This window comes from Agelaius phoeniceus, chromosome 7, assembly GCF_051311805.1.
Source record: "Agelaius phoeniceus isolate bAgePho1 chromosome 7, bAgePho1.hap1, whole genome shotgun sequence".
Lineage (NCBI taxonomy): Eukaryota > Metazoa > Chordata > Aves > Passeriformes > Icteridae > Agelaius > Agelaius phoeniceus.
The window spans coordinates 34,896,841-34,923,996 of record NC_135271.1 but is presented as its reverse complement, the minus strand read 5'-3'; the positions used below and the strand labels follow the sequence as shown (position 1 = coordinate 34,923,996).

Sequence of the window (27,156 nt, the reverse complement as noted above, 5' to 3'; positions counted from 1 at the left end):
GGAGCAGACCCCGAGAGGAGCAAGGGCTCGGCAGGGCAGGACAGGGTGAGCGCTACCCCGGCTCAGCCTTTCTAGCAGAGTTGGTCCCTGCCTGTGGTGCCCCCCACTTGTGCGCTGCCGTGGAACAATGAGGAGCACCGAGAGAGGGAGGGAGGGAGGGAAGGGGGCAGAAATGAAGCCGGATGAGCCCATCCCGGGTGCACAGCGAGCGCGGTGAAGAGGGGGGCGGCGGACACAGGGCGCGGGAGGCGATACTGCCGCTCTCCTGGCTCCGGGGCACCGAGGAACACGGCGGGGCCGGGGGGAGGCACGGCAAAGTGCACCCCTGGCGCCCCGTGTTCAGCCCCGCTCCGGGGGCGTCTCGCCGGCCGGATCCCGCCGGGACAGCCGGGGCCGGGGCCGGGACGGCCGTGACTCGGCGCTGGCCGCCGTGGGTCGCGGCGGGCCGCGGCAGGGAGGCGGTTAACGGCCAGGGAGCCGCCGAGGCAGGAGGAGTCCGCAGGCGGGCGAGCAGGAGGGGGCCGCCGGGCGAGCTGCCCGCAGGCTGCCCGCCCCCGCCGAGCCGCGCCGCGCTCTGCCCCGGGGTGCACGGGCCGGCGGGGCACGGCGGGGCCAGGCGGAGAGCGCGGCGGCAGCGGCGACGGCGGGGGACAGGCTTCGTGCCCCGCCCGCCACGGCACGGCTCGGCACGGCTCGGCATCGCACGGCGCGGCGCGGCACGAACGACTCGGCATCGCACGGCGCGGCACGGCTCGGTTCCGCTCGGCACGGCTCGGCTCCGGCGGCTCCCGAGCCATTCAAACAAGTGGCTCCGGCAGCACTTCGGGGCCGGAGCTGGGGAGAGGGCGCAGCGTGGCTCCCTGCCCCGGAGGCGCCGGGCCCTTCACACTGCCTCTTTTCTCTGACGCTTGCTCTTTATTTGACGATGAAATAATGTTGACATGTCTTGAATTATTAAGTATTCCCTGGATTTTATTAGCACATGATGCCTAAATGCTGCCTGTATCTGCTGGGGTCTTAACCAGAGAGGAGCGAAGGAGAGAGGCAGAGAGACAGAGCGAGGGAGAGGAGAGAGAGGGGTTTTTGACAGCTGTATTTGTGCTGATAAGCGAAGGCACAAGGAGACGATCGACTAGTGAGACAAGAGGGAAGCGGCGGCTCGGAGCTGCTGAGAGGGGCTGCGCTTCCCTCCCGAGACGGCTCGGCCCTCCCGGTGCCGTGCTGGGGCTTGGGGGGGACCCGAACCCCCTCCCAGCGCCTGGCCGGGCTCTCGGCCGGTGCCTGTGCCAGGGGGCAGCTCGCTGGCTGGGCACACCAGCTGCACGGGGCAGATGCCGATTGAGATCGTGTGTAAAATCAAATTTGCTGAAGAGGATGAGAAGCAGAAGGAGAAAGAAGAAGGGGACAAGGAGAGCCTGATCGAGGAGCCTGCCCGGCCCCGCTCCCGGGATCTGGCCACCTTTGCCAGCACCAGCACGCTGCACGGCTTGGGACACATCTGCCGGTCGGGACGGCTGGGCGTGCGCCAGACCCTCTGGGCATTTGCCTTCCTGGCCTCCCTCGCCTTCTTCCTCTACCAGGCGGCCAAGTCGGCGCTGCTCTACCTGGAGCACCCCCACGTCATGGCCCTGGACGAGGAGGCCATCCGTGAGATGGTGTTCCCGGCCATCACCATCTGCAACATCAACCGCTACCGCCACTCGGCACTCACCGACGCCGACATCTTTCACTTGGCCAACATGACCGGGCTGCCCCCCAAGGACCGGGATGGTCACAAGGCCACGGACTTGCTCTACCCTGACCCCGACATGGCTGACATTGTCAACCGCACCGGCCACCAACTCGACGACATGCTCAAGAGCTGCAACTTCAGCGGCGAGAACTGCTCATCCCGCGATTTCACTGTGGTGAGTGCACACCTGGCTCAGCTTCCCTAGGGGCCCCTACCGGCACGGGGGGCACCCACCCGATCGCGTCGCACCGGAGCAGGGCTCCCTGGCTCACTCCGGCTGCTGAAGTTTGCAGTTCTCTCTGTTTGAGTTTCCCTCCAAGTTTCACAGGGAGAGAGGGAGAGGATCCTCCGTGGGAGCTCTCAGCAGGGCTCTGCGCCACAGGACTGGGCTGTCGCAGGTCTGTGACTGAGGGGCTCACGGGCAGGAGCCGCGGTGGGTGAGCAGCAGGGTCCAGCGGTCCCCAGGGTGGGTGTGCGGCGGCCAGGGGGAAAGCTGTGGCACAGAGTCCTGCTCCAGCCTGCTCTTACCCCGGATCGAAGTGCCCTGACACGGGATGCTTCACTCAGCGAGAGGGGCTGGAACGGGGGGGCAGGCAGAGACCCTTTGTACGCAGGGGAACCCTCCTGCATTTGTGGGATTAGCACTGGGATGTGTGTAAATGTGGGGACTGCAGGCATTGCACAGGCACGTGTGCACATGCCGAGCACAAATGCCGAGCCGCTCCGCTCTGGAGGCACGGCTACAGCCGGGCGAGCGGGGGCTGCCCGGGGCTGCCACTCACTGCCCGGGACTGGCAGCACGGCCTCTTCCAAGCAGCGCCCAGTCTGCCCAGGCACAGAGCCCCTGGCCGACCGCCGCCAGTGTGCGGCTCTCACCAATATTGAGCCTGGAATCATAAATCCCCGCTGTGGTTTGGGAAAATAAATGTGCTGAACGGGCGGAATACCTGATGGGACCCTTTTCAGACCTTAATGACTCTGGAAATGAGCCGCCTCTCTCCTACGGCTGCCAGGGGCTACTGCTCAGCTGGCTCCCGCCTTCTCAGGAGCGGCGCTGCCAGCCGAACCCCGCTCGTGCCGGGGAGTGGGGTGTGATGCCATGGGCTGTGCAGGATACTGGGGAAGAGAGGAGGCTCCGTGGGGCTGAAAATGGCTGATGCAGCATGTTCCGTTTCACTTCGTGCCCATCGGTACAAAGCCTGCTCAATGTGCAGAGTGATGCTGTCCCTGGGAAAGAGATTTTGCAGGGGGGGCTCCCTGTGCGGGGGGTTGGTGGTGGCAGGGGACACTGCAGTGGAGTGGGAAGAAGGAGCGGGGGACAGCAGGCGGGCAGCCCCACTCCTCCTCCTGGGGATTTGCTGGGCTCTGTGCCTGCTCTACGCCAGCTGCTGGAGTTTGCCAGGGAGCAGTGTGGTTCAGCAGGGTTTGGAGCAGGAAGCTCTGGTGCTGGACCGTCCTGCACGTGGCTTGGCCATGCTGACTCCAGCCCTGGGATCCTCCTGGAGGATCCTGCACAGCCTTGGTTTGCGGGGGAGGCAGCGAGCCCAGCCTTGTGCTGGGCAGAGGCACAGCGTAGCAATGGGATTTGGTGTGTGCTGAGCCGCACTGTGATGTTGGCAGGGCAGAGCTCAGGTGGATGGAGCGGTGCAGGCTTCCCACAGCGTGGACAGAGTGTGTGACATGTGCTGTGCTGTGTGGCAGTGAAGGGTGACCACCAGGACAGTCACTGGGACCCAGTTTCTCAGCATGTGGCTGTGCAGGACCAGCTGGCCTGCCTACCTCATCTGCTTATGAGAATGCCCTGGGGATGCCCAGGCAGCCAGGCTCTGGTGTGCTGGCACTCTGCACTGGAGCAGGTTTCAGGTGTAAGAATGGCTAGTTGCCAGCCGACCCATGGGCTTATGCCCAAAGAAGGGGAGCATAGGGCTCCTAAACCCTCCACCCACCCTGTCCACAGCTCTACATTTCTGGCCTTTGAGGTATCAGGGGCTGTCAGCAGAAAGGGGCGTACCTGTCGCCTCTTACTTGCCTGCAGCAAAGGGGTGAACCTGGGGCAGGAGAGGCTGCAGAGATGAGTGTGGGGAGGGATGGTGAAGATGTGATACAACTCTCTGCCACATAACATGTCCCAGAGCCCTTCCATGCAGCAGTGGGACCTGTCAAGGCATCACACCATTTGCAGCTGGAACCTTCTACTCCCATTCCCTAAGCCAAATCGGTCCCTTGTGCCTCCTGGGAATGACTGAAACACAACACAGGCTTCTTGGCAGGCGGGTTGAGTCCCAGCTGTGCTGTGTGGGCTTGGGTACTCCTGTGCCTCGTAGCTGTGGCCCCAGTGAAGGCTGCTTATGTGGTGGGGAGCTCCAAGCTTTGTTGGTCCCATTTCTGGGTCCCCATGTGAGCCTTCATGTTCAGAAAGCTTTTGTGCCTGCTCTGCTGTGGGCGAGTGTGTGAGTCACAGCATGTCCTAGCAGTGATGGGGGGCTCCCAGACTGCAGCACATCCCAGTAGGGCAAATGGCTTGGGGTCCCAGGGCACTGAGCCCACAGTGAGCAGCCTCTGTAGTAGAGACTGTCCCCCAGTGACACTGGAGAAGGGAAGGAGCTTTCCCTGCAGCCATGCTTGCAGGAGCGCTGGAGTCTTTCCTTCCCTCTGGGCACGAGGTGGACTTTGTCCAGAGGCTGGAAGTTTTTCAGCATGAGAGTGGCCAAGCTGTGGGGCTGCCGCCGACTGCCTGTCCAGGAGCAGGAGCAGTGCCAGGGCTGGAGCATGTCCCCTTGCACTGCTGCTTGCAGCCCGTGCTCACGCAATAAATAACTTGTGCGGATCCTTTAAGTAAGAGCCGTGAGTGCTAAATGATCTTCCCCTATTCAACGTCACAAATCCACATTCTTTATGGGACAGCAAATTAAGAAACTATCGGGAAAAAAAAAATCCCCAGCGTAAGCATCTTCCATGTAATAAAGCCCGGCTGGGCTGTAAATCTCCCCAGCGGCGGGGACAACCCTGAGCCGCAGCAAGGCTCCCTGCAGCCCTGCTGACAAATGTGCCCCCGTGCTGGCTGCTAGAGGGCCATGCTGGAGCCTTGGCAGAGCCTCTTCTGACCCACTGAGCTGTGCCCACCATGCTGCACAGCCCCCCAGGCCCTGCAGTGCTCGGGGCACTGCCCAGTGCCCGCTAACACTGGGCTGTCCGATGGGTGCCTTGGTGGGGAGCACTCCTGGCTGGGCAGTGCAGCTGCAGAGCTGAGGGTGCTGGTGCAGGAAATTCGTGGTGCTCTATACATGCCATTCAGCAGGAGGCTGGGAAGTGTCCCCACAGGGCTGGGGCTGAGCTGCTGCGGGTGGCTTGCATCCCCCTAAGCTCCCTGCCTGGCACCCCAGTACAGCCACAACCAGAGGCCAGTTCTGGCCATGTCAGGTGGCACTGAGGCAAGGGGGAGCCTTCCCGACAGTGCTCTGGAGATGGGGGTACAGCCAGATGGGGTGTGCAGGAGTTTGGGGGCTGTGGGAAGAAGCGCATGGAGGGGCCCCCCTCAGCTGGCAGCAGCATCCCGCCTGTTTGCCGGCAGTGGCTGCAGCAGGAGCCTCCGCTCTCGCGGCCGGGAAGGAGCCCAGTGCCTTTCTCAAAACCTCATTCGTTGTCAAAAGCCTTTTGTTTGTGATGTGTGGCTGCCGAAGCCAGTTGTGCCGGGGCTGGAAGCTGGGGGGGAGCAGGGAGGTTGCTGAGAGCTGGCAGTGCCTCTCGGAGCTGGCAGCGGCCCCGGCTCTCCATGCTAGGCCTCCTACCTGCCCGGGATTTGGGCTGTGAGAGGGATCTCCCCAGCACCCCGTGCCGACCCCAGAGGGGGAAGCCCTGTGCTGAGACGGGCAACATCCTCAGTTGCATTCCACATGCACACAGGAGATCCTGGTTCACGGGGTGGGCGGGGGCAGCAGGCTGTCGCCTCCTCCCAGCAAGGCTCTCCCACTGTTCCTGACATGGGAACTCTCTGACCTTTCCACCAGAATCGTACTTAATAAATGTCACATTTTCAACCTATTTTTACTGGGTAAAAGAGATGGACTGATTGTTTTTCACCTGCCCTGCCCTGCCTGGTGCCTGCTCAGCCCCTGGCATTCAACCACTCCATTTTCCCTGTACTCCTGTGCAGGGCTGGGCCTCCCTCAGCTGCTCAGTGGGCTCCAGGTACTGTAGAACCTGCCCTGGCTGGGGCACAGAGTGGCTCTTGGGGTCCCAGCACAGCATCACCTCCTTTGGAGAGTGACATGGCCGTGACTGTGATGGGTGTCCTGCCATGCCTGGCAGGGACTGGCTGGGCTGGGGCTGGTGGTGTCAGTGCCCAGGAGAGGCTGGAGCATCCCTCACTGATCCCATGCCCGCGAGCTGCTCAACTGAGCCCATCTGTGCTCATCTGGGTTACAGCATTCCACTCACTGCATCCACATCCTGCGGTCCCAGCCCAGCGCCTTAGCCAGCTACTCAGGGGCTCACAGCCCATCTGGAGCCCTCCATCCTCGCAGTCTGGCCACTGTGCTTGTGCCTTTCCAGCCCTGTGTCCCGGGCAGTGCAGACGCGTCGCAGGTTGGCCGTGCTCTGTCCGGAGCAGCGCAGCGCCATCTCCGGCGCTGTTACACATGAGCCGCCTGGGCACGGCTCGAGGCGCTGTTTGTGCCAGAAAACGGGGGACTTTAATGCAATTCGTTGCCATTTAATTTTACACAATTCCTGCTGCTTAATCCGCTGAGAAATGCTAATTTATACAATTCACGTCTAAAAATAAATGTCAGTCCAGCAGCTCCCAGCAGCGGGTAGCTGCTCCCACCAGCCCCCACCGAAGCCTTCTGCAGGGACCCCAGTGTGGAGCCCACCTTGCTCCCTGCCAGCCATGCTGCTGCTCCTTGTCCCAGGTGCAAGTGTGTGGATTTGGGGATAATGGGATTTTGGGACACTGTGGTAGGAGAACAAGGGGTTGGCTGCACCTAGGGGTGTCGCTGCAAAGTCCCTCATGACAGTGGGGTGGGGTGACTAGGGGACAAGCAGGCGTTTTGGCAATCTGACTCTCTTTCAGATGGCTGGGAAGACATTATTGGTGTGGGGGTCATGAGGTATCTTTGAGACCACTGCTTCCTCATGGATTCCCCCAATAAATCTGGGAACAGCCCCAAGTGCATCTGCACCATGGGCTATGGCTGGGGGTGCATGGAGCAAGAGGGGTGCCTGGTGCAAAGGCCTGGCATGCACATGAGGGATCTGGCCATGGGTCAGGACAGGTTCCACCTGGTTGGAAGATACTAATTGGTCACAAAGTGCCATTAATGAATGTGGGATGGGAGGCAAGCATGCACCCCTCCTGCCTGAGGAGTGATGCATCATTAGGTGTCTGAGGAGGCTGGTCTGCAGGGGACAGCAAGGGGGCTGGATCATGGGGACAAGGGGATCCATGGCTGGGAAGAACCTATACGGGGCTCCCAGCCCCCTGCCTCTTGTGCTTGAGCATCTCCACACCCTGCTGCCCTCTACCCCACTGCCACTGCCCCCACCATCTCACACCCATTGCCTCCCCTTCCCCTTCCTTTGCTAAGCGGACCCCCATGCCACCTCCATCCAAGCAGGGTGGCACTGACACCAGCAGCAGCACTGCAGAGAGGGTGCCAGGGGAGTGGGGTAGGCATCAAGGGCCATGGTGGTGGGTGCCAGCTCCCTGCAGGAGGGGGGCGAGGCGGGGGAGCAGGGGGGTGCGGAGGCGACGCAGCGGGGGAGCAGAGATGCTGGAGGAGCCGACGGCTTTCCCACCGTCTCCCTGATTGAGATCGGATCACCGTGAGCATAAAAAAGCTCTCTTCATAATTATATTTAATGAATTGACTTTAAAAGCTCTTATGCTCTTATCTGGGTAATTTAATATCACACACTTAATAAGCCTGTCTCTGATACGGGGGGAGCCAGCGGCCAGGACGCCCGCGCCTGGTGTGTCTCCCCAGGGATGTGGGACGTGCCGTGAGGCTGGGCCCACGTGCCAGGCTGAGTGGAGGGGGACAGTGCTGCCCCCTGGGGCTAGGGCACCCGTGGGGTGACTGTGGGGCACTGCTGGCTGCAGAGGGGGCTGGGCACCTCGGATGGCTGCGAGAGGAATGGGGACAAGATAGCAGAGGGGATTGGCTCCAGGAGCTGGTGCTGGCTGGTGCCTGGGGCCACAGTGGGACCATGGGGCAGTGGGAACACAGGGCAGTAGGGCTGACAGGGGGCAGGGTGGCAGATGGGGCAGGGGGGTTCATGGGGTGCTGCATGGCTGGCTGGGCATGGGGCAGGGCTGGCTGCGGTGCAGGTGCCCTGTGCCAGCGGCATGGTTGGATGCCATGTGGCCCCACTGCTGAAGGGCATTGCTGTGGCCCCATCCTTTATGCCAGTGCCAGCTGTGGCAGGGGTCCCATGGACAGCACTGGGGACAGCCATGGGTCAGAGTGCACCACAGGCTCCAGTGCCATGATGCTGTTAGATCCCTGTCTCCTTCAGGCTCCAGCCCCCTGGGGTAGTCAGCTGGGATGTCATGGAGGTAAAGGAAGGCTTGTCACCACGGTCTCTGCAGCTCTGTCACTCCCCCCGTGCCCCCCCCCAGCTCCTGGAGTCCCAGAAGGGGTGTGGGCTGCCTCCTGCAGGCCGGCATTGCTGCAGCCCCAGTAGGAGTCTCTGCACCCCCGCCCCCCTCATCACCCCCCCACGATCCATCGCCGCGGGCAGGCGGGTGCCTGCGGGCGAGCCGGAGGGAAGGCTCTGCCATATGGAGCCAGGGGCCCTGGGGACTGCAGGAGCCTGGGGCTGGGACCTGTGGCCATGGGGGCAGCCCCCAGGATCCTGCACTACAGACGCTCACTGGGCAGTTGGGTTGAAAGCCATGGCCAGACTTGTGCTCTCTGCATGTCAGAGTTAGAGCTGCTGTGAGCTGGTCTGTCCCCCCAGCCTGGCACCGTGTCCCCAGTCACCCTGCGCCCTCAGGTCCCTGATTCCCGAGTGACAGAGGACAGAACAGCACCTCCCAGCATCCATGACTGTGCTGCCCCAGGACAGGTGTCAGGGACAAGGTCACAAGGGCACAGTGAGTGATGTTGGCCCTTGGCCAACCATCCCCAAGCTCTGGAGTGCCTGGCAGTGCCGGCTGCCATCCTGGCACTTGGTGCCAAGGCTGGGCGGGCTGGAGGGAGGCACATGCCAAGGCTGTGGGGTAGGGGAACAAGGACCCAGCTGCCACCTGGCCCTGCAAAGGCACCGGGGGACAGCCCCAGGCAGAGAGGGGATCCCAGCTCCTCCCTGGGGCATGGGGCAGCCGTGCCGGGTCTCCCTCCATGAGAGAGTGTCTGGGGAAGGAGGTTTACGGAGCTGCACTAAGTGACGCAAATGGTTTGAAGCCCATAAAGAGAGACGGTTTTATGTAAGACGACTATATAAAGCTCTGCTGTTCTGCCATTGATGAGATATAGGCCTTTATTTATAGAAGGCAATGTTTGCGGTGCGAGTGCTGAAAGCCAGCCAGGGACCCGCAGATAGGGCGTAGAGTCATTTGACATGCAGCTGCCGTCGACACTGTTCACACATTAAAGAAAAAAATTAACAAGTTTGCAGCCAGTCAGGTGGAAAAAACAATAATTGTAGAAAAACGTATTTCCCCCTTTTTCCAATAACAAATAACTGGAACGCTGTTGGGGAGGCTTCAGCTCGCTTTCCCTCTGGGAAAGGATGGGCTGAGGCTCCAGTCAGGCTAGTGGATGGAGTGGGCAGGGGGAGGCAGACAGGGTGGGATGAGAGCTCAGACAGGGGATGCTGCCACAGCGTGGACGTCCCTGCCCGGGCATTTTTATGTCCACAACTGGAATAACAGGGCCTACAGGCAGGGATGAAGGCACCAACAACTCAACATGGCCATGTGTGTGCAGGGGGATGAGGAGGGGGGAACAAACACCAGGAGCTGAAGGTGCTTACTACATGAGGGGCTGCAAACCAAACCCCACTGGATTTTTCTGCCTGGCCTAGCATTGTCTCTCTCCACCTGCACACACAGGGATGCTCTGAGGTTATTTCTTAGCCAGATGTGGCTGGGTTTTTACTGGAGAGCATGCAGCCAGTCCCTGTGGTCAGAGTGCCCTGCCAAATTCTGTTTCATGCACGAAAGGAGGAAAAACTTCTCATGATTAATTGTGCAATAGAGGAAAACGTGCATCTCTAACCTGCTCCTTGCCAGTTCCTGGCCTTTTCTCCCAGGCACTGCCAAGGGAGGGTGAGAGGACAGGAGGGTGCTGACACCTCTGCCATGTCCTGCCCTGTCCTGACTCTGCCATGACCATGAAGGGTTCGAGCAGGGAGCAGGCAGGCTCAAGGTCAAGTAGCTTCCCTGCAGCTCCCTGCACTGTTCTGTGAATGGCTCACATTGCAAAGCCTTCCCCCACCATGCCCTCTGTGCTGTGCCAGGCACAGGCAGGGCTCTGCCAGCCCCATCACCCACCATGCCACCATTGTGCCAGCAGAAGGCAGAAGGTGAGGGTGGAAAATGGCGCTGCTGGATTGGGTCAGGGGACTGGACCTCCACCCTGGTGCACTGGGACTCAGGGCTGCTGCATGTGCCTGCTCTGTCCCCAGGAGCTATCACTGGCTGCATGGCTGATCCTCCCCTGCCACCCTTGTGAAGCCCCTCTGCAGATGCTCTCCAGATCACTTGGCTCATCTCTGGGCTCTCAGACAGAAGCCTGAGCACACTCTGCACATGATGAGCATCAGCTGAGCTCAGCTGGGCTCAACAGGTTTTCTTCCAGCAGAACAAAAGGTTCTCACCTGATGGCAGCTTGGGGGAGGTGAGTGGAGGAGGAGCTGGGGGACGGGAAAGCCAGTGGCTGGAAGGACCTGTAGGCACTGTGTCCCAGTGGCACAGGGGTTGGGGACCCCTCTTTGTGTTGGAGCCGAGTCAGGCAGGGAGCAGGGTCTGAGGGACACCCTGGTCACTGCTGGCCACTTGCTCTTGGACGTGCAGGGCAGGAAGGGAGAGGAGGCACAGCCTTGTCAGAATAGAGCCTCTGATTAATGACTAACTGCCGGCCCTCCAGCCAGCAGCTCATTAGCAGTTTAATTCCCGGTGCCCGGCATGCAGGAGGGCTGTGCAGCTCTGATTGAGCTGGATGCACTCATCTGGGCAGCTGCAATCAGTGTGACCCCACTCTGGACACAGTCACAATCAGTGGCCACGTCCCCCGTGTGCAGGGTGGGCTGGATAGCAGGTGCTGTAGGTGATGCAGGTGCTGCAGATGCTGTGGGTCCTCTGGCCAGGCAGGGGTGGAACACATCGATGGCAGGGGCTGCAGAGAGCTTGTGAGCAGGGCCAGGGGCTGGAGATGTGCCCATGTCTCGCTCTGTATCCGTCGATAGTCCGGCTGTGCCTGGAGTGTGGCGGTCCCTGCGGTGTCACGGGGCTGGGAGCAGCTGTCAGTGGTGTCAGCAGCCATGCAGAGGCACTGTGCTCAGCTGCACGAGGATATGTCACCAGCCTGTCATCTCTGGGGTCAGTGACACCCTGCACATCCCTGTACTGCCCCGTCCCTCTACCCCCCCACAGGGCAGCAAGGTGAGGGCTGTGGTCCCTGTCTGCATCCTGGTGTTCCTGCCACCACCCCAGGGTCTTTTCTCCCCTGGATCTTCTTTCTCCCAGACCCCTTCACTGATGAGATGGGGGGATTCACCTGGGCCATGGGAGCAGCACCGGGGCAGGAGGGAACTGAGTATTCCAGGAAAGAGGCACTGTCTGTGGATGCTGCCTTTCTCTCAAGGACCTTAACTCCATCTGGGCATGCAGAGGTGGGCACTGCCATGCCCTTCCCAGCTGCCTGGGGGTGTTTGCAGCTCAGCCTTATCCCTTTGCCCTCCAAAACTTGCTGCGTCCTTCACTCCCAAGCTGCTGTCTCCACAATTTCTTCATAGCACAAGGAGTGAGGGAGAGACCACAGCAGAGAGAAGCATCTCCATCTGTCTTCAATGCTCCAGTGGCTGGAGCAGGGAAGGGAAGGGGCCTGCAGTGCAAGGAGGGCTAGGGTGCATGTGGGGGCAAGTCAGGGGCCATGCTGGGGCTGTGACTCCTGCAGAGGAGGCAGGGCCAGCCCAGCATCTGGTGCTGCTGCCCCTGGGAAAGGCTGGGAGCAGCCTGCCTTCCTGAGCAGCCTGGGACTGAGGGCACTATGCAAATCCAGCTGAGATTGATGCAAGTATTAATTATGTCCCATCAGCTCAGCACTTGCCCAGCAAGGCAGGGCAACAGGTCGTGCTGCAATTTGTGCAGGAAAGATGGATTTGCACTGGCGGCGTGTCCCCTGTGCTGTCCCCCTGTCCACAGCCTGCTCCCACCACCCTGCTGTGACTGTGGTGTGCCATGCCAGGTCAGGCTGGCTCTCCCAGCCCCATGGCACTGCCTGGCTCGGGGGTGAAGTCATCACTGAGCAAGAGGGTGAACAGTCTGAGGCAGGAGCAATGCAAGCATTGTCAAGCAGTCTGCCATACCCAGCTCTGAGATCCTGATAATTAGAGAGTGTCTGCAATTACATGTGCTAATTATGGGCAGGGGTTCACGGTAATTCCTGCCCTGTTGGCATGACACTGGTCACACCAAGATGCATTGCTTCTTCCTAAAGACAGGAGGAAGTAAGCAGGACTGTTCAGAAGGCTCTCCTGGCCCAGGAAATGGTGTATTACCAGGTCTCCTGCCCATCCCTATTCCCATCCCATTCCACCCCATCTCCATCCCCACCCCACTCCACCCATCCTCATCCCCATCCCATTTTACCCCATCCCATTCTGTCCTCTACTGGGCATGGTACAGCATGTACAGTGCCATACATGGAGCCCTGCCTGTGTGGCCGTGACAGCTGCTCTGTCCCCAAGCACCTGGCTGATCACATCTCAGTGGAGCTGCTTTTCAGAGGGAGTTTTTCAGGCTCTGACCCCCCTGTGCTGCTGCTGCTGCTCTGACATCCTGTTTCCTTATCGCCTGACATGACCTTAATTAACTCCCTGTGCTGATAATGCTCTGGGCTTCTCCTCCAGGAGCTGTATCTCAGCATTGTGTCCTGTCTCATCCTCTTATGGACTACTGCAGAGACTGCACAGGCAGCCTTGAGCAAGGGGGAGAAAGGGATGTGTGGTGCAGGCAGGGCAGGGCAGTGATACTGGGGTCACTGGGATGACATGGAGTGGATGCCCAGCGCTGGAGCCAGGGGATTGGTGCTGCATTGAGAATTTCAGGGAGATGCTGACATGGTAGAGATGGCTGTCATGGTGCAGAGGTGGGGGTTCTGGCAGGAGGGAGGGCTGTGCTGATGCCCAGGGCAGGGTGGCACAGGCAGTGGTGCCCTTGGCAGCAGCATCCATCCCAGGCTCCAGAGGAGGTGTGCACCAGCATGGAGGGATCCTGGCTCTCCTTGCACTGCTGCAGGGGGCTTGGTGGGCTGAGCTGGCAGGACCCCCCACCCCTGGGAGCTGCCTGACTGCCCGGCTGCCCCTCCACTGCCAGCCTTAGTGGACCGAAATTCCGGCATTGACGACTTGTAGCTACTTTATCTCCCATGCTTGGCAAATATTGGCAAAGAGGAGATGTTTCAATAGTGAGCTTTGCCGATGGGAATCTCAGTGTGTGATCCCACCAGCTCCATGCTGTGCAGCAGCTCAGCTGCTTCTGAGGCAGCTGCTCACTGGGGTTGAGCCTGGCATGGGCACAGTCTGGGGCCCATGGGGGGCTTCCAACGCCTTTTCCCCATGGACTGGTTCCCAGCAGGGTGCTGTTCTGAGCTTACCTGCGTTGCAGGTCATGTGTCATCCTCCAGCACAGGAGCAGGGCTCTGGAGTAAGGTCCCTGATCAGGGCTCCTGTCAACTGCAGGTAGCTTTGACCTGGCAGCAGCCGGGGCAATGCCATGAGCCCTGCAAAAACCAGAAGTTGCAAAATGCTCTCAGACAGTATCCTCCCAGCGTGCAGCCACACAACCCTCATCTTCACTCATATTCCCCACAGCTCCTAGTCCCCAAATCTTTAGTCCTGCCTGTCTCAGGTGCTCAGCCCCCATTCCCAGGCCCACAGCCCAGGCAGTGATTAGGAGGAAGGACCAGCTTTTCCTGGGGCATGAGTGAGCAGGGAGCATTTTGACCCCTCTGTTTGTGCTGCCTGCATACACAATGGGAATTGTATTTTTCTGAAGCTGGCCATGCAATGGACATCTCAGACATTATGGAAAGTGTGCACAGATATATCTGCTCCCAGCATGTGATGTATGGAATGCTGGGAGCAGCATACAGTCCTAGGAATGAGGCACTGGATCCAAACAGGGCAGGGGAAATGGTCTGAAGAGATGAGGTGGGAGCTGCCACTGCTGCTCCCCTTTGTGTGGGAGACAAAGGGGTGTAAAGAGGGGAGAAGGAGGTCCCCAGCTGCAGGGGCAGGTTGCCTTCCCCCATCCCTGTCCCTGCTCCCACAGCAAGCCCTGGGAGCTGGGAGGAGCTGAAGAGGACAACTGAGGAGCTCCTGCAGGTGCCAAGGACCAGCATATGGGCAATGTGACCCAAACATGCAGGAGAAGCAGATGCCTTGGGAGTCCTGAGACACACAGCCCATCACCTCCATGGAGAGCAGACAATGGGGACGATAGGGACAGAAGGATATGGGCTGCAGGTTGTCCCTGCCTGCCAGTACCCGCAGCTCTTCCCCTTGCCGGCAGCCCCAAGGAGGGATCCCCTGTCAGTGCCCGGGTGCAGGGGCTCTCTCCATCAGCCCCTCTGCCCAGGAGCACCCAGGCTGGGGAAAGCCAACCCCTATCATGTTTGTTCCATTGATTTAGCGCCGCGGAGAGGGTTTAATCAGCCTTTAGCCTGCACGCTCCGGCATTAAGAACAAATCCATTAGCCACGAGATAACCACAAAGGGCTGCGCTGAGGCTGGATGAGGTCCCAGCGCCTTCAAGATGCAAATTGGCAATCAAAGATCAAAGCAGTGCAGCTCCCTAATCTCTGCTAAAAGGGCTCAGCTATTAAGGAGCCCTTTCCCACTGAGCTGTGATCACCCCACTTCACTAGGACTCCCTGTGTGCTGTCGGGTTGCACCATCATCCCCACTGGCCTCTTGGCCCCAGGAAGGGGGTGCATCCCTGGCCCTGAGGAGGAGGGTGCATCCAGGGCTCACTCAGGCTGTTTCCTTGCATGTTGTTTCCTTCAGTTCTGACATATTGGAGTCAAATTCATGTTGTCAGAGAGAGCAAAGCCCACAGCAGTGTCGGGGGTCAGCGGCTGGAGGGGAGGAGAAAGGGAAGAGGTGGGAGTTTGGATGGGGCAGGGAGGTGTGAGAGCTGTGTGGGGCTTATGTGGTGCCTTCAGAGATGGGGAGGATGCTGGCAGGTGGCTACCCCTCCTGCTGCTCGGGGATTTAGCCTGGTTCAGCCCCTGCCTGGTTGCACCAGGTGGCTCAGGGCAATCCCTGCTGGCCCCAGGGAAATCAGTGGTGGGGAGCATGGCCTGGGGGCAGGCAGCACGGAGCAGGTGAGGGATCATGGCACAGCAGGGTGTTTTGGAGCCAAGTTCCCCTTTTGAGGGTATTCCTGCTTGTCTCATGTCACCCTGGAGCACAGGGGTGCATGAAGCCCTGGTTCCCATAGCTACCCTGTTTCTGGTGCTGAATTCAGGCTGCAGGATGCAGTCTGCCCCCTGCTCCCCACCCAGGCCATATTGCCTGTGGTGGCTGCACACATGGCTGCCCCAGCAGCCCCACGAGCCCCGGTCACCTCACACTGTGCAGGAGCGCCGCAAAGCTGCCGAGCTGTGACAGGACCTGCAATGCCAGCACTGTCAGCAAATCTATGGCAGCACAGATGTGTCCTCTGCTCTGCATGGTCCAGCTCAGGGACCAGTATCCCCTGCATCCTGCTGAAATGGTCAGAGTGTGTGTGAGGCATCTTGCAACAGGTGGGCAGGGAGCCCATCAGCCCCAGCAGTGGGGAGCAGAGGGTCATGTCTGGCTCTCCTTCTGTTTGGGGACCCACTCTACTGGCAACTGCTCATTGAGGTGCTGCTCATCCCCCTCACAACACCCCCCGGCAGGCAGCACAGCCTTGCGAGAGCAGCAGGCAGAGAGGTGCTGGCACCTCCGCCAGGGTGACAATAAATCTTATCAGTGCAAACCCATCCGTAGGCAGGAGGATAACCCCCGTGACAACCCGGCAAGAGCAGAGGCTTCATCTTCACCGTGTCAGTGCTGTGGATTTACAGATAAATGCCACGGCTGGAGGGACCCCCTCCTCTCCCGCCTAACCCGCCCTGAGGCGGCGGGAGCTGCTAGGTCCAGGCCGGTGTGTCCCAGGGACAATGGCCATGGTGAGCCTGGTGGGAAGAGCAGGCCTGGTCTGGGACTCGGCAGGGGGATACCTGGATGGGTGAGAGTGGAGATGCAGAACAAGATGGCACTGCCCTGGCTGCTGTCCTGACCCTAGGGTGCTCTACGTGCACTGTCCCATGGAGCCCTGCATCCTTCATGAGCCCATGGGGGCTTGGGCATCATGCTGGCTGGACCACCGAAGCTCAGTGATCAGGAAACGTGTGACTGAGTGTGTGACACCAGCAGTGTGTTCCCGAGGCCGTGTGACAGTGCCTGGCGTGAGCAGCATGCTTCGTGGGCGCAGGCTGAGTGCCCATCCCCGCGTGTGCTCCCCCCGCTCCGGCCGGGCTCCGAGGGGTGCGGTGGTGCCAGGAGCGGGGGCTGCTGAGCGGGGCGGCAGGCGGCATCCCTGCCCCGGGCCCCGCTCCTCGGCTCAGCTCCCCCATCTCCCGGCAGCCGTGGGAGCAGTAATGAGATGGAGCAGCAGAAGGACGGCGAGATAAGGCTGCCTGCGCTGCCCCAGCAGATTAAACGCTGGGATTAAGCAGGCGGTGCCAGCTCTGCTGCCTTTTTATCTCGCTGCTTCTCCCCTCTTATTCTCCCGCAGTCGATAGAGAACGGTCTCCGAGCTGTCAGCAAAGGAAATTGCTTGTTAACCCTTTGGGGACGGGCGGCAGAGCTCCCTGTACGGCTGCTTTCAAAGAGAAGCGGTCCCCGGGGGATGCGCTGCCCGCGGAGCCAAGGGGGGATGCGGGGCCACATCCCCGCAGGGCTCCGCATGCGAAGGAGAGCAAGACAGGGCCGGGGGTGCCCAGGATCTGCAGCCAAAACCCACCAGCACCCAACCAGCACCATGCAGAGGCACTGGGGTTCCTGCGAGGTGACAACAGTCGAAGAACAGAGGCTGCGTAAGCTCCACAAAAGAGCCCCGGGGACATTGCATACCCCGCTTTTGGGTATCCTTGATGTTCCCTGCTTCCTCCAGCCTGCAAGACGTGTGGGCTCAGCGCTACATCTCTGTGAAACCACAGGGCTGGGGATCTTTCTCTGGTCCTGAGGACAAGTGGCATGGGCCAGCTGTGTCAGCACAGTACCGTGCCTGGTGCTGGATCTCCTCCAACTGCCAAGGGGAGCCCGCTACCCAAACCCATAATTATTGCTGTCCGTGTATGTGAGTGTTTTGTTGGGTTTGCAGCAGGGAGGCTGAGCTGCAGCCCATCCCAGTGCTTATCCCTAGCGTGCTGTGCTGTGCTGTGTGCCCAGGAGCAGCGTGCCTGGCGCGGGGGTGTCTGAGGGTGGGAAGCCGGCTGGAGAGCGCCGGAGGGTGCACAGAGGGATGGCAGGATTGCTGCTCAGCACACTCCAAACCCAAGCTGCCAAGTCTTGGCAGCTCGACAAATTCGTTGTGGCATTTTTGGGGGTGTAGCTTTGGTGCAGTCTTTCCCGTGGGGACCCTGAGCACCTCCTGAAGCAGGAGGCAGAAACATGGGGCAGAAACCTTCTGCAGCTCCAGCACCCCACTCGTACTAAGGGAGAAACCAGGGTAGGTGGGCAGCATGCTATGCAACTCAGAGGGGTTTTCTGGCTGCTAACAGGATGAACTGGACTTCCCCAGCCCCTGCCCCCTCATTTCACTGCTCTTGCCTGCCCTCCTCCTCATATCCCTGCCTTGCACTGCAGCATGCCTTGGCCACTGGCACTTCATCTTCTGCAATTCCCTTGGTGTTGGCTCCTTCACCTGCCCAGGTGATGCTTTTGGTGGATTCTTACAATGAAAACAAGCTGTATGAAAGCACAAGCTGCCAGGAGATCTGCAGGGAGCAGGCTAGCCCCAGCTGGGGCAGCAGTCCCGAACGGCTTGGGATGCTGCCCCATGGCTGCTGTGGAATGAGGGGCAGAGCTGTGTGCGAGCTCTGGGCAGGCAGGGCTGAGGAGCTGGACCTGATGCTGTGCTGGGCAGCCAGGCTGTGCAGGCAGGCAGAGGCGGAATCAGGAGAGGAAACCAGAAGCAATTGGCACGTGAAGGCTGGCAGGCTGGAGACTGCGAGGGGATAGGATTGCTGTTTATAAATACATCAAGGGAATAAACACAAGGGAGGAAAGAGAGCTATTTAAGCTAAGGGACAATGCTGGCATGAGAACAAATGGTAAAAACTGGCCGTGAATAAATTTAGGTTGGAAATGAGTGAGATTCTGGGACAAATTCCCCCCAGGAGCAGCAGGAGTAGAAAGTACAACCACATGATGGCACTTTGCTACAACAGGCTGTCATGTGTGCTCAGTGTGCTGCCATGCCTGTGCAGTGAAGTCAAGAGATGAGGAGCTGGGGTCCCCAGCTACTCCCCTCTGTGTCACAGCCACCCTGGCTCCATGTGGCATGAACAAGCTTCTGGCTTGGCCAGGGCAGGACTCCTGAGGCAATGGTTTGCAGAGAAAGGTCTTTCTCTGGCACACGAGTTTGGGCATGCTGTCACAGGTGCTGACCCTGAAAGCTGGATGGTGACAACATCCCCCTGCTTTAACAGCCACTGGCAGTACTGGGGCAGATATTCCAGGAGGGTGTCCTTGCCCATGTGCATGGTGCACCCCTCTGCCTTGCATTGCATCCCTATGCTCCGGAGCCACTAGGAGCAGGAAGCCTTGGCCTAGATCCTACCTGCTCCTGGGGACATGGGTTACACACTGTCCCTGATGCAGCAGGCTGGTTGTGACATGCTTGCCCTGCCCAGTGCCGGGGCTGGGGTGTCTCCCCCTGCTCTGGCTGGCCAGCAGCACAGCCTGCAGCACAGCTGAGCTATTGGTATTCCAGCAGCGAGCCTGCTTGGCATGAAAAGGGCTCTGCCAGCCCCACACGCCCACATCTCCACTGCTGGCTCAGGCCTAGCCAAGGGGACTTAGCTGGCAAGGGCTGTCCTGTAGCACAGAGAGAGGCACAGCTGCAGTGGCAGGAGGGGTCCTGGCCTTTCTGGGATATGCCTGCAGCAGCCTCTGGCCCCCTTGCCCCACACTGTTTTCCTTCTTTCTTTGGAGGTAGATCAGGGAGCCGCAGGAGATATTCCAGAGCTTAGTCTTTCACAGGATGGGGGAAACAAGAAGCCTAAACCATCAGTTGTGTGTGCTGTGCCTAAGGTGCCCTGCTCTGTTTGGGCTGAGGATGCAGAGCCTGGTGCCCCGTGGAGGCAGCAGCCCCAGACCCCATATGCAGGGCTGTTTGTCCTGCAGGAAGCATCCCAGCAGCTCCATGTGGGGCAGGGGGCTGCACTGAGGGGCTGCTAGCGTGGGAGATGGTTGTGCTACTGCCAGAGCTGGGGTCGAGCCAAACTGGCACTGTTCCCCAAATCCTCCTGGGAGCGGGGAAAGGAAATGGTGCAACCATGCATGAGAAGGGACGTTTGCAGTGGCAAAAACATCCCACTGGCTCAGAAAATTGCTGCAGAATCGGGCTTGAAATGAGTTGAAATTGCTGAATCCAAGCGGATCTCATATCCCGGGCAGTTGTAATGCTGGCGTCAGCGCTGCGGCTTCCCTCCCGGGGCACCCAGGCGGGGCTGGCTGTGCTGTGCGGGGGGAGTGGGCTGGTGGGGATGGGGGCTGCCTCGGGGGGGGGCCTCTGGCATGGGGAGGGGCTCCAGCAGAGCTGGGATGGCCACAGTGTGGGGCAGGAGCAGAGCAGGAGGCAGGGTGCGTGGGTGTGCCATTGCCCCAGCTCTACCAGTGTCATACCAGTTTGGCTCCGGCTCCTGTGCCATGTCTCCTGTCCAGGAACATCCCTGTGCTCCAGCTGCCTGCACACATGCAGGAAACAGCATTTCCAGTTTTGGAGGCTGCTTTCCTTTGTGCCACAGCCTTGCTCATGATAATTTGCTCTCTGGGCTTAGGTACCTGGACATGCCCCTCAAGGTTACCCCTGGGCTGGCATCCCCACCAGGTCCAGGTGGGCAGCACTCTGGTGTCCTCCCATTCCTGTCCCCATCCCCATTATGCCCCAATGATGACTGTTCTCAGGGGTGCTTCTACGCTGGGGTGATCGCTCCTGTGTGGTGTGCCCATGCCCAGGGCCTGCCCGTCAGCTGCATGTCCCAGTGGGGATGTGGGAGCAGGGCAGGATGCCCCTGCAGGTATGTGGGAACAGGGCTGGCTGTCCCAGTGGGGATGTGGGAACAGGGCTGGGTGGCCCAGGCACACAGCAGCAGGACCCGCTGGCACCACACATGTTGCAGCTCGTTCCCCTTGCATGAAAACATTTGGCTGGAAGCTTAGTGCGGCCTCTTGTCTCCTCAGAGCAATCAGGATTTGTCACTGCCTGCAATGTTTAATGTCGTCTTCCAGAGGCTAAATACCGTGGGGAGCCGTGTAAGCCATGGAAATACCTGCATGAGCTGGGATCAGCCCGAGGCTGGCACAATGGGCTGGCAGCACTGGGGATGGGGGACTGGGAATGCCTGATGCTGGTCCTCATGCCCCCAGTGCTCACGGGTGGGCTGGCATGAGCCAGGATGAGGATGCTGGCAGTCAGCATCTTGCTCCCAAAAGGCTCCCTGCAGCAGGGGGGCTGGGAGGCAAGTCTTGGGAGCATGGGGGGCACTTGGGGAACCCCAGAACTGTGTGGGCTGGGGAAGAAGATGCTGGGGTCCCCAGCAGTATCTGACTGGGATCTGCCTGCCGAGGCACAGGCAGCTATTTCTGTCAAGGTCAGCGTGTCTCCATGGGAGAGAGAGGAAAATGAGGAATCATGTCAAGAAATTACCTCCCTAATGGGGTCTCCCCTGCATGAGAGCATGGCGTGGGGATACTGGTATGCACTGGCTGTGCAAGGAGACAGGCATGTAACACAGGAATGCTGCATCTCTGGCCCTAAGACTGTAACATGCTTGGGTGCCCAGCAGGCAGAGCCAGGTGCCCAAGGGCCCATATCTCAGTTGCTATCCTTGGCTGGACATGTGTGCTTCAGTCCTGCAAGGTATTTTTCTGGGTCAGCTGCGGGAAGAAAATCCTGTTCCTGGTACAGGCAGGCTCTCCTCTGCTCTTCTTCCTCCTCCTCCTCCTCCTCACGCGCTCCCTGTTATCTAATTGGATTTGTCATGCTGGAAAGGCAAAGCCCTTCAGGACTGCACTGTGCTCTCGCCAGTGTGATTTCACAGCTGGCCTCGGCACCCCAGTAGCCGACAAGTGAGTAACTCAGCTGGACACCATGGGCACCCCTGCTCCCCACCCTCCCCGACAGCCATGCCCACCTGCCTGGAACACGGCCACTGCCACAGCTGGACCTGGGCCTCCAATCCTGCCCAACACTGGTCCCTGTCCCTAAGTTCTGTCCCCATATGCCCCAGCCTCTGCATCCCATCCCCATCCCTCACCCCCTCCAGGGTGATTGCCATGCCGCCCGGAGATGTCTGAACTGACACGAGATGGAAGCGTTCACAGAAATGACATTTTCTCCAGCCTGGGGAGCTTATCCTCCGTTTAAAGAAAACTAATATAGAAGCTGCCCTGGTGTGCCGTGGCTGATGGTATCAGGCAGGCAGCCGCCGGCGCTCAAAGCCGCGATAAATCTCAAAGAGCCGAGCCGGCTGCAGCCGCCCCACAGAGAGGGGCTGAGCCGTGTCCGGGCGCTGCTGCGGGGATACAGCGCTGAGGGGACAGCTCAGGGCGGGTAATGTGGGGTGACCCACAGGGTCCCGAGCATGCAGGGAGCGGGGAGTCCGCGGCGGGGATGGTCCCAGCGCTGGACTGGCCGGTGGCGGGGCTGCAGCAGAAACCGGAGAGCTAAGCAGCCGCCCGGCGCGGCTCAGGGGCTGCCCTGAGGCTGGGCCGAGCCGCGCCCGGGGGCGGCGGGGGCGCGGGGCAGCGGAGCGCGGGGCGCTGCTGCCCCCTGCCGGGCAGCGCCCGCCGAGCGCCCGGCGCCGCGGGCGCGGCCTGTGCGGGACGGGACGGCGGGCGCGGCCTGCGAGGGACGGGACGGCGGGCACCGTCTGTGGAAGGACGGCGGGCGCGGCCTGCGAGGGACAGCGGGCACGGCCTGTGGAGGGACGGCGGGCACCGCCTGTGGAGGACAGCGGGCACGGCCTGCGAAGGACGGCGGGCACCGCCTGTGGAAGGACGGCGGGCATGGCCTGTGGAGGGACGGCCTGCATGGCCCTGCCGCCCTTGGGTGCTGCCCGCTGCCTCCGCTTGCCTCCCTCGGGGCCTGTCCTGCTTCTGACCAGCCTGAAGTCCTCCAGCACCTGTAACCAAGCTGCCAGATGGGATCCTGGCCGTGTCCCCATCATGGCTATAGTTACGTGTTGCTCAGGCATCAAGGCCTGTGGCAGGGATGGTGCTGGGGAGTCACTGCTGAGGTCATCAGGAGTTCCCTTTGTTCCAATCTCTTCTGCCACCACTGGCCTTTTCCTGCCCTGATGCTGCCCTTCACTGGGCCCAGTAGCCCTGACTTGTCCTGGAGCTGTGGAGGATGAGTGACACCCCCTCTCCATGCCAGCCCACGCTGGGTGAGTGCCAAAGGTGGGTGCCTGGAAGCAGCAGCAGCAGGAGATGAGAAGCTGAGGAGAGTACAGTGCTGAGCTTTGAAGGCGCCTGACAGGCTGTCGGGGCGCTGCCAGCCACGCTGACAGCTGGGTACAGACACCCACCCCCTGTCCCCGCCACTGCTGCGCTCTGATCACAGCCTCGCCGTCACTTCAAAGCACCCGCCAGGTGCAGGTGGGTTGTCATGCAGCCTCCCACCCCATGGTTCCACTCCTCCTGACCCACAGTCTTGCTTCTCCCGCCCCACCTGGCCCAGATGCACTGAGGACCCCAGCTCCAGGGACAGGGAGACCAAGGTACAAGGTAGACAAGGTCCCAAGCAGAACTTGCAGCAGGTGATGGCCTCCCAGTGCTGTCACTGTCCTGTCTCTGTGGGGCAGAGTCCCCAGCCCCCAGACACAACTGGGGACCCTTGAGGTCCAGGCAATATTTTGTGGTGACAGTGAAATGCATGGCAAGGGACAAGGAGGAAGAGCTGAAGCATGACATTCCTAGGCACAGGGTTCACACAGTGTGCCTGAGAGAGGTCATTGCTATCCAGACAGAGATGCCCATCGTGCTGGGACACTGGGAGCTGCCAGTTCAGCTTGCCTGGGGTAAGACAACACACACCCCTGTCCCAGCCCAGCTCGAGAAGGAATTTTCCATTCCCGAATGCAGGTTGGGGAAAGGCGTGTTTGCAGCAACCCCCTCCTCTCCCTCCCCTCACCCATCACTGAAGCAGCTCAGGAAGGCGCCTGCCTTGTTCATCTCCAGGAAGGTGCAGAGCAAAAGCCTCCCAGGAGAGAGAGATCCCTGGAGGGGAGCAGGGACCCTGGGCAGCTTCAGGGGCAGTCTGCAGCCCACTTTCCAGAGGAGCCACCCTGAATGCAGCCATGCCGCTGCCCCTTGCATGCTGCCAGGACGGGGAAGTTCTGACACGACCCCAGGACAGCAGCGCACCCCAGCTCGTTGTCGGCATCCTGCGAGCCACCCGGATCCCCGGGCTGCATTACATGTGTACCCGGCCCCAGTCCCGCCTGCGCCGCCTGCTCTGGAGCCTGGCCTTCCTGGCCTCCGCCGGGCTGCTGGCCACCGGCACCGCCGACCGCCTGCACCACCTGCTCTCGCGCCCCGTGCACACCCGCGCACGCCTCGCCTGGGCACCCCAGCTCCGCTTCCCGGCTGTCACCCTCTGCAACCCCAACCGGGCACGCTTCCTGCACCTCACCAAGCCCGACCTCTACTCGGTGGGAGAGTGGCTGGGGCTGGCCCGGGAGAACCACTCGCTGGTGCCCGAGATGCTGGCCGTGCTGGGGGAGGACCAGCGTGCCTGGCTGACGCGTCTGGCCAACTACTCGCGCTTTCTGCCACCCCGCCGCTCCGAGCGCACCATGCAGAGCTTCTTTCACCGCCTGGGCCACCAGATCGAGGACATGCTGGTGGAGTGTCGCTTTCAGGGAGAGCGCTGTGGCCCCCAGCACTTCACTCCTGTGAGTTCCCTTCTGGAAGGTGCAGGACAGCTGGGCTGCCCCATGGGTACTGGGAATGATGCTTCACCTCCACTCCAGCAAGGGTGGAGGAGTGGTACAGTCAGGAGTCAGGCTGAGATGAGCCTTTCCAAAGTCATGAAAGACTGTACCTTCCTTCCATCACCTCTATGGAATCAAAAAGGAGTTTCTGGACCTCATCCTTCTTGCAGAATACTTGACCAGATCCCTGCCTGCTCCCTTACCACTGCTCTCTCCATCCCCAGGTCTACACACGCTATGGTAAGTGCTACACCTTCAATGGGGATCGAAGGAATCCACGTGTGACCCGCCAAGGTGGCATGGGCAACGGGCTGGAGATCATGCTGGACATCCAGCAGGAAGAGTACCTGCCCATCTGGAGAGAGACCAGTAAGTGGGGCTATGGCTCAGGCAGGGCACAGGTGATAGGTGCTAGGATGCAGGGTTGCTGGGCAGGCAGAGCACCTTGTGAGGGGATTATGGATAAAGCAGGGAATCAGAGGGGTGCAGGTGCTGGCGTCAGTGCAGGCAGGCATGCAGCACCTCTGTACTCCCACAGATGAGACATCATTTGAAGCTGGCATCCGGGTCCAGATCCACAGCCAGGATGAGCCACCCTATATCCATCAGCTGGGCTTTGGTGTCTCACCTGGCTTCCAGACCTTTGTGTCCTGCCAGGAGCAGCGGGTAAGGCGGGATGCCCCACAGCCCTGGGGAAGTGCCTGCTGGCACTCAGCCCAGCACAGCCCTGTAGCAATGCCCTTCTCACCCCAACAGCTCACCTACCTGCCACAGCCGTGGGGGAACTGCCGGGCCAGCATGCAGGGGGAGCAGCTGCTGCCTGGCTATGACACCTACAGCATTGCTGCCTGCCGCCTCCAGTGTGAGAAGGAGGCTGTGGTGCAGAGCTGCCACTGCCGCATGGTCCATATGCCAGGTGAGGGGTGTGCATGATGGTGTTAGGGGCACCCCACTGCCCCAACAGTCCTGCTGGAGTTGCTCCAACTCCCTGCAGTCTGCACCCAAAGATCACCTCTGCCCCAACACTCTGTACCCAAGGATTCCCCTGGTCCCATCTCTCTCCACCCAGGGACCACCCCATCCTCTCCACATGTTGGGTCAGCCCCTGTCCTACCCTCCTTACACCACAGGTCAGCACCTTCCCTGTTTGCCTTGTACCTGGGCCACATCTGCCCCAACCAACCTGCACCCAAGGGTCACTCATCTCCATTCTCTCTGCACTCTGCCCTCTGCACTACGTCCAAGGGAGTGAGTTAAGAGTGGGGGGCAGAATCTGGCCAGACTCCCCCCCTCCCAACCACCTGCTTCTCCACAGGCAATGAGTCCATCTGCTCCCCTAATGTGTACATCGAGTGTGCTGACCACACGCTGGGTAGGTGCGGCAGTGGGTGGGCATCTAGGGGCCGGCCGAGCGCCCCAGGGAGGGGCTGGAGATTGTGGCTGTGCCAATGGGTGTCTGCCCCCAGACGCAGCAGTGGAGGACAGCCAGGAGCGCTGCAGCTGCCCCACACCGTGCAACCTGACACGCTATGGCAAGGAGATCTCCATGGTCCGCATCCCCAACAAGGGCTCAGCGCGCTACCTCGCCCGCAAGTACAACAAGAACGAGACCTATATTCGGTGAGTTGCCAGCACTGGGGTATTCCAGGGGGTAGGCAGGGGACTGGGGACCCGGGGGACTTCCACTCCACTCCTGGCAGCATGCAGAGAGAGGGTCCTGGCATACTTGGTTTCTGCAGCATCCTCTGTGCACGGGTGTTTTCACTAGAGCTTCTTCCCAACTTGTCCAATCTTCCCAGCCCTTCTGCCAGCACCTGCCCACCCCACTGTCTCTCCTGGCCTGGGACATGCCCCATCCATGTCCCCACTGCACCAGCCCAAATATTCACGAGGGCCCTGGGAGCATCTGGGAGCACCTGAGAGCTGGAGGGCTGGGTGACACGGGAGGTCTGAGGGAAGTGGTGCAGGAGGGTCCAGACCAGCCCTTTTTGCTCAGCACAATGGTGTCCCCACAGGGAGAACTTCCTGGTGCTGGACATCTTCTTTGAGGCGCTCAACTACGAAGCCATTGAGCAGAAGAAAGCCTATGACCTTGCTGGGCTTCTCGGTGACTCCCCTCACCTTCCTCTGGGGCCCTAAGGCGTGGAGCTCTGGGTCCCAGCCCTGGGAGGATGAGGGTCTGGTGGGGAAGGAATCACACAGAGTAGCAGCCAGCCACAGGCTGGCTGAAGGGTGGAACACTGCTGACTGTCCCCTATCCCGCATGTCCCCCACACCCTTGGGCCTGCTGACCCTGCCCCCATGGCTGTTCTGTGCCCCACCATCTGGCAGCCTTGGCACTGCCCTGCTGGCCCGCCCCCGGCTTCCAGTGGGCTGCACAGCATCTCCTGGTGACCATCTTCCCCTCCTCCTCGACAGGGGACATCGGGGGGCAGATGGGCCTGTTCATCGGTGCCAGCATCCTCACCATCTTGGAGATCCTGGACTACATCTATGAGGTGTGTTAGCCTTCAGGGATGTGTCTCAGCAGTGGGTACAGAGACAGGCTTCCTGGGGAGGGCATAAAATGTGTGGCCACCCCAGAGGGCTATAGCAGCTCCCAAATTAGGGAACACCCAGAGGAAGGCAGTGGGAGCAGAATGGGTCCCCCTGCATTCCTCAGTGACCTGAGGACAGGGAGGGTGGTGGGCCAAGGTACTGTCCCACTATCCCTGGGTGAGAAGGGGAGCAGGCAGCAGTTCTGTGTAGACTGGGGTGTGCGCACACAGAGTGCTACCTGTGTGCAGGTCTAGGTCTGACCCCCCATCTGCACCCAGGTGATCCGAGATAAGGTGAGCCGGGTCCTGCGCCGCTCCAAGCCACCTCTGAAGAAGCCCTCAGGCAGCATCGCCACACTGGGATTGGAGGAGATGAAGGACCAGGTACCCCTGCAGGGCTGGGCTGCCTGGAGGCTGTGAGGACGGGGCCTGGCCACTGTCTGTCCCCACTCCACAGGGAGGGGAC

The 27,156-nt window shown here is 60.6% G+C and overlaps 2 protein-coding genes across 2 annotated transcripts in view; both read left to right on the top strand.

Annotated features, from left to right (window-relative positions):
* The first annotated feature begins 292 nt into the window (after nt 1-292).
* The window catches only part of ASIC4 (acid sensing ion channel subunit family member 4), a 29,201-nt gene continuing 2,337 nt past the window's right edge, over nt 293-27,156 (top strand). Inside the window, exons 1-9 of the mRNA XM_054636385.2 lie at nt 293-1,907; nt 24,378-24,522; nt 24,692-24,819; nt 24,910-25,069; nt 25,469-25,525; nt 25,620-25,773; nt 26,169-26,260; nt 26,572-26,651; nt 26,970-27,074. Of these exons, the coding sequence (XP_054492360.1) occupies nt 1,332-1,907; nt 24,378-24,522; nt 24,692-24,819; nt 24,910-25,069; nt 25,469-25,525; nt 25,620-25,773; nt 26,169-26,260; nt 26,572-26,651; nt 26,970-27,074 (1,497 nt within the window). The 5' untranslated portion in view covers nt 293-1,331. The remainder of the gene's footprint in view (nt 1,908-24,377; nt 24,523-24,691; nt 24,820-24,909; nt 25,070-25,468; nt 25,526-25,619; nt 25,774-26,168; nt 26,261-26,571; nt 26,652-26,969; nt 27,075-27,156) is intronic.
* Nucleotides 23,450-24,372, top strand: LOC143694491 (acid-sensing ion channel 1C-like; the record flags this gene model as incomplete). Its single annotated transcript, XM_077181125.1, has 1 exon — nt 23,450-24,372. A coding segment is annotated over exon 1 (855 nt), but the record flags the coding sequence as incomplete, so codon positions are not given.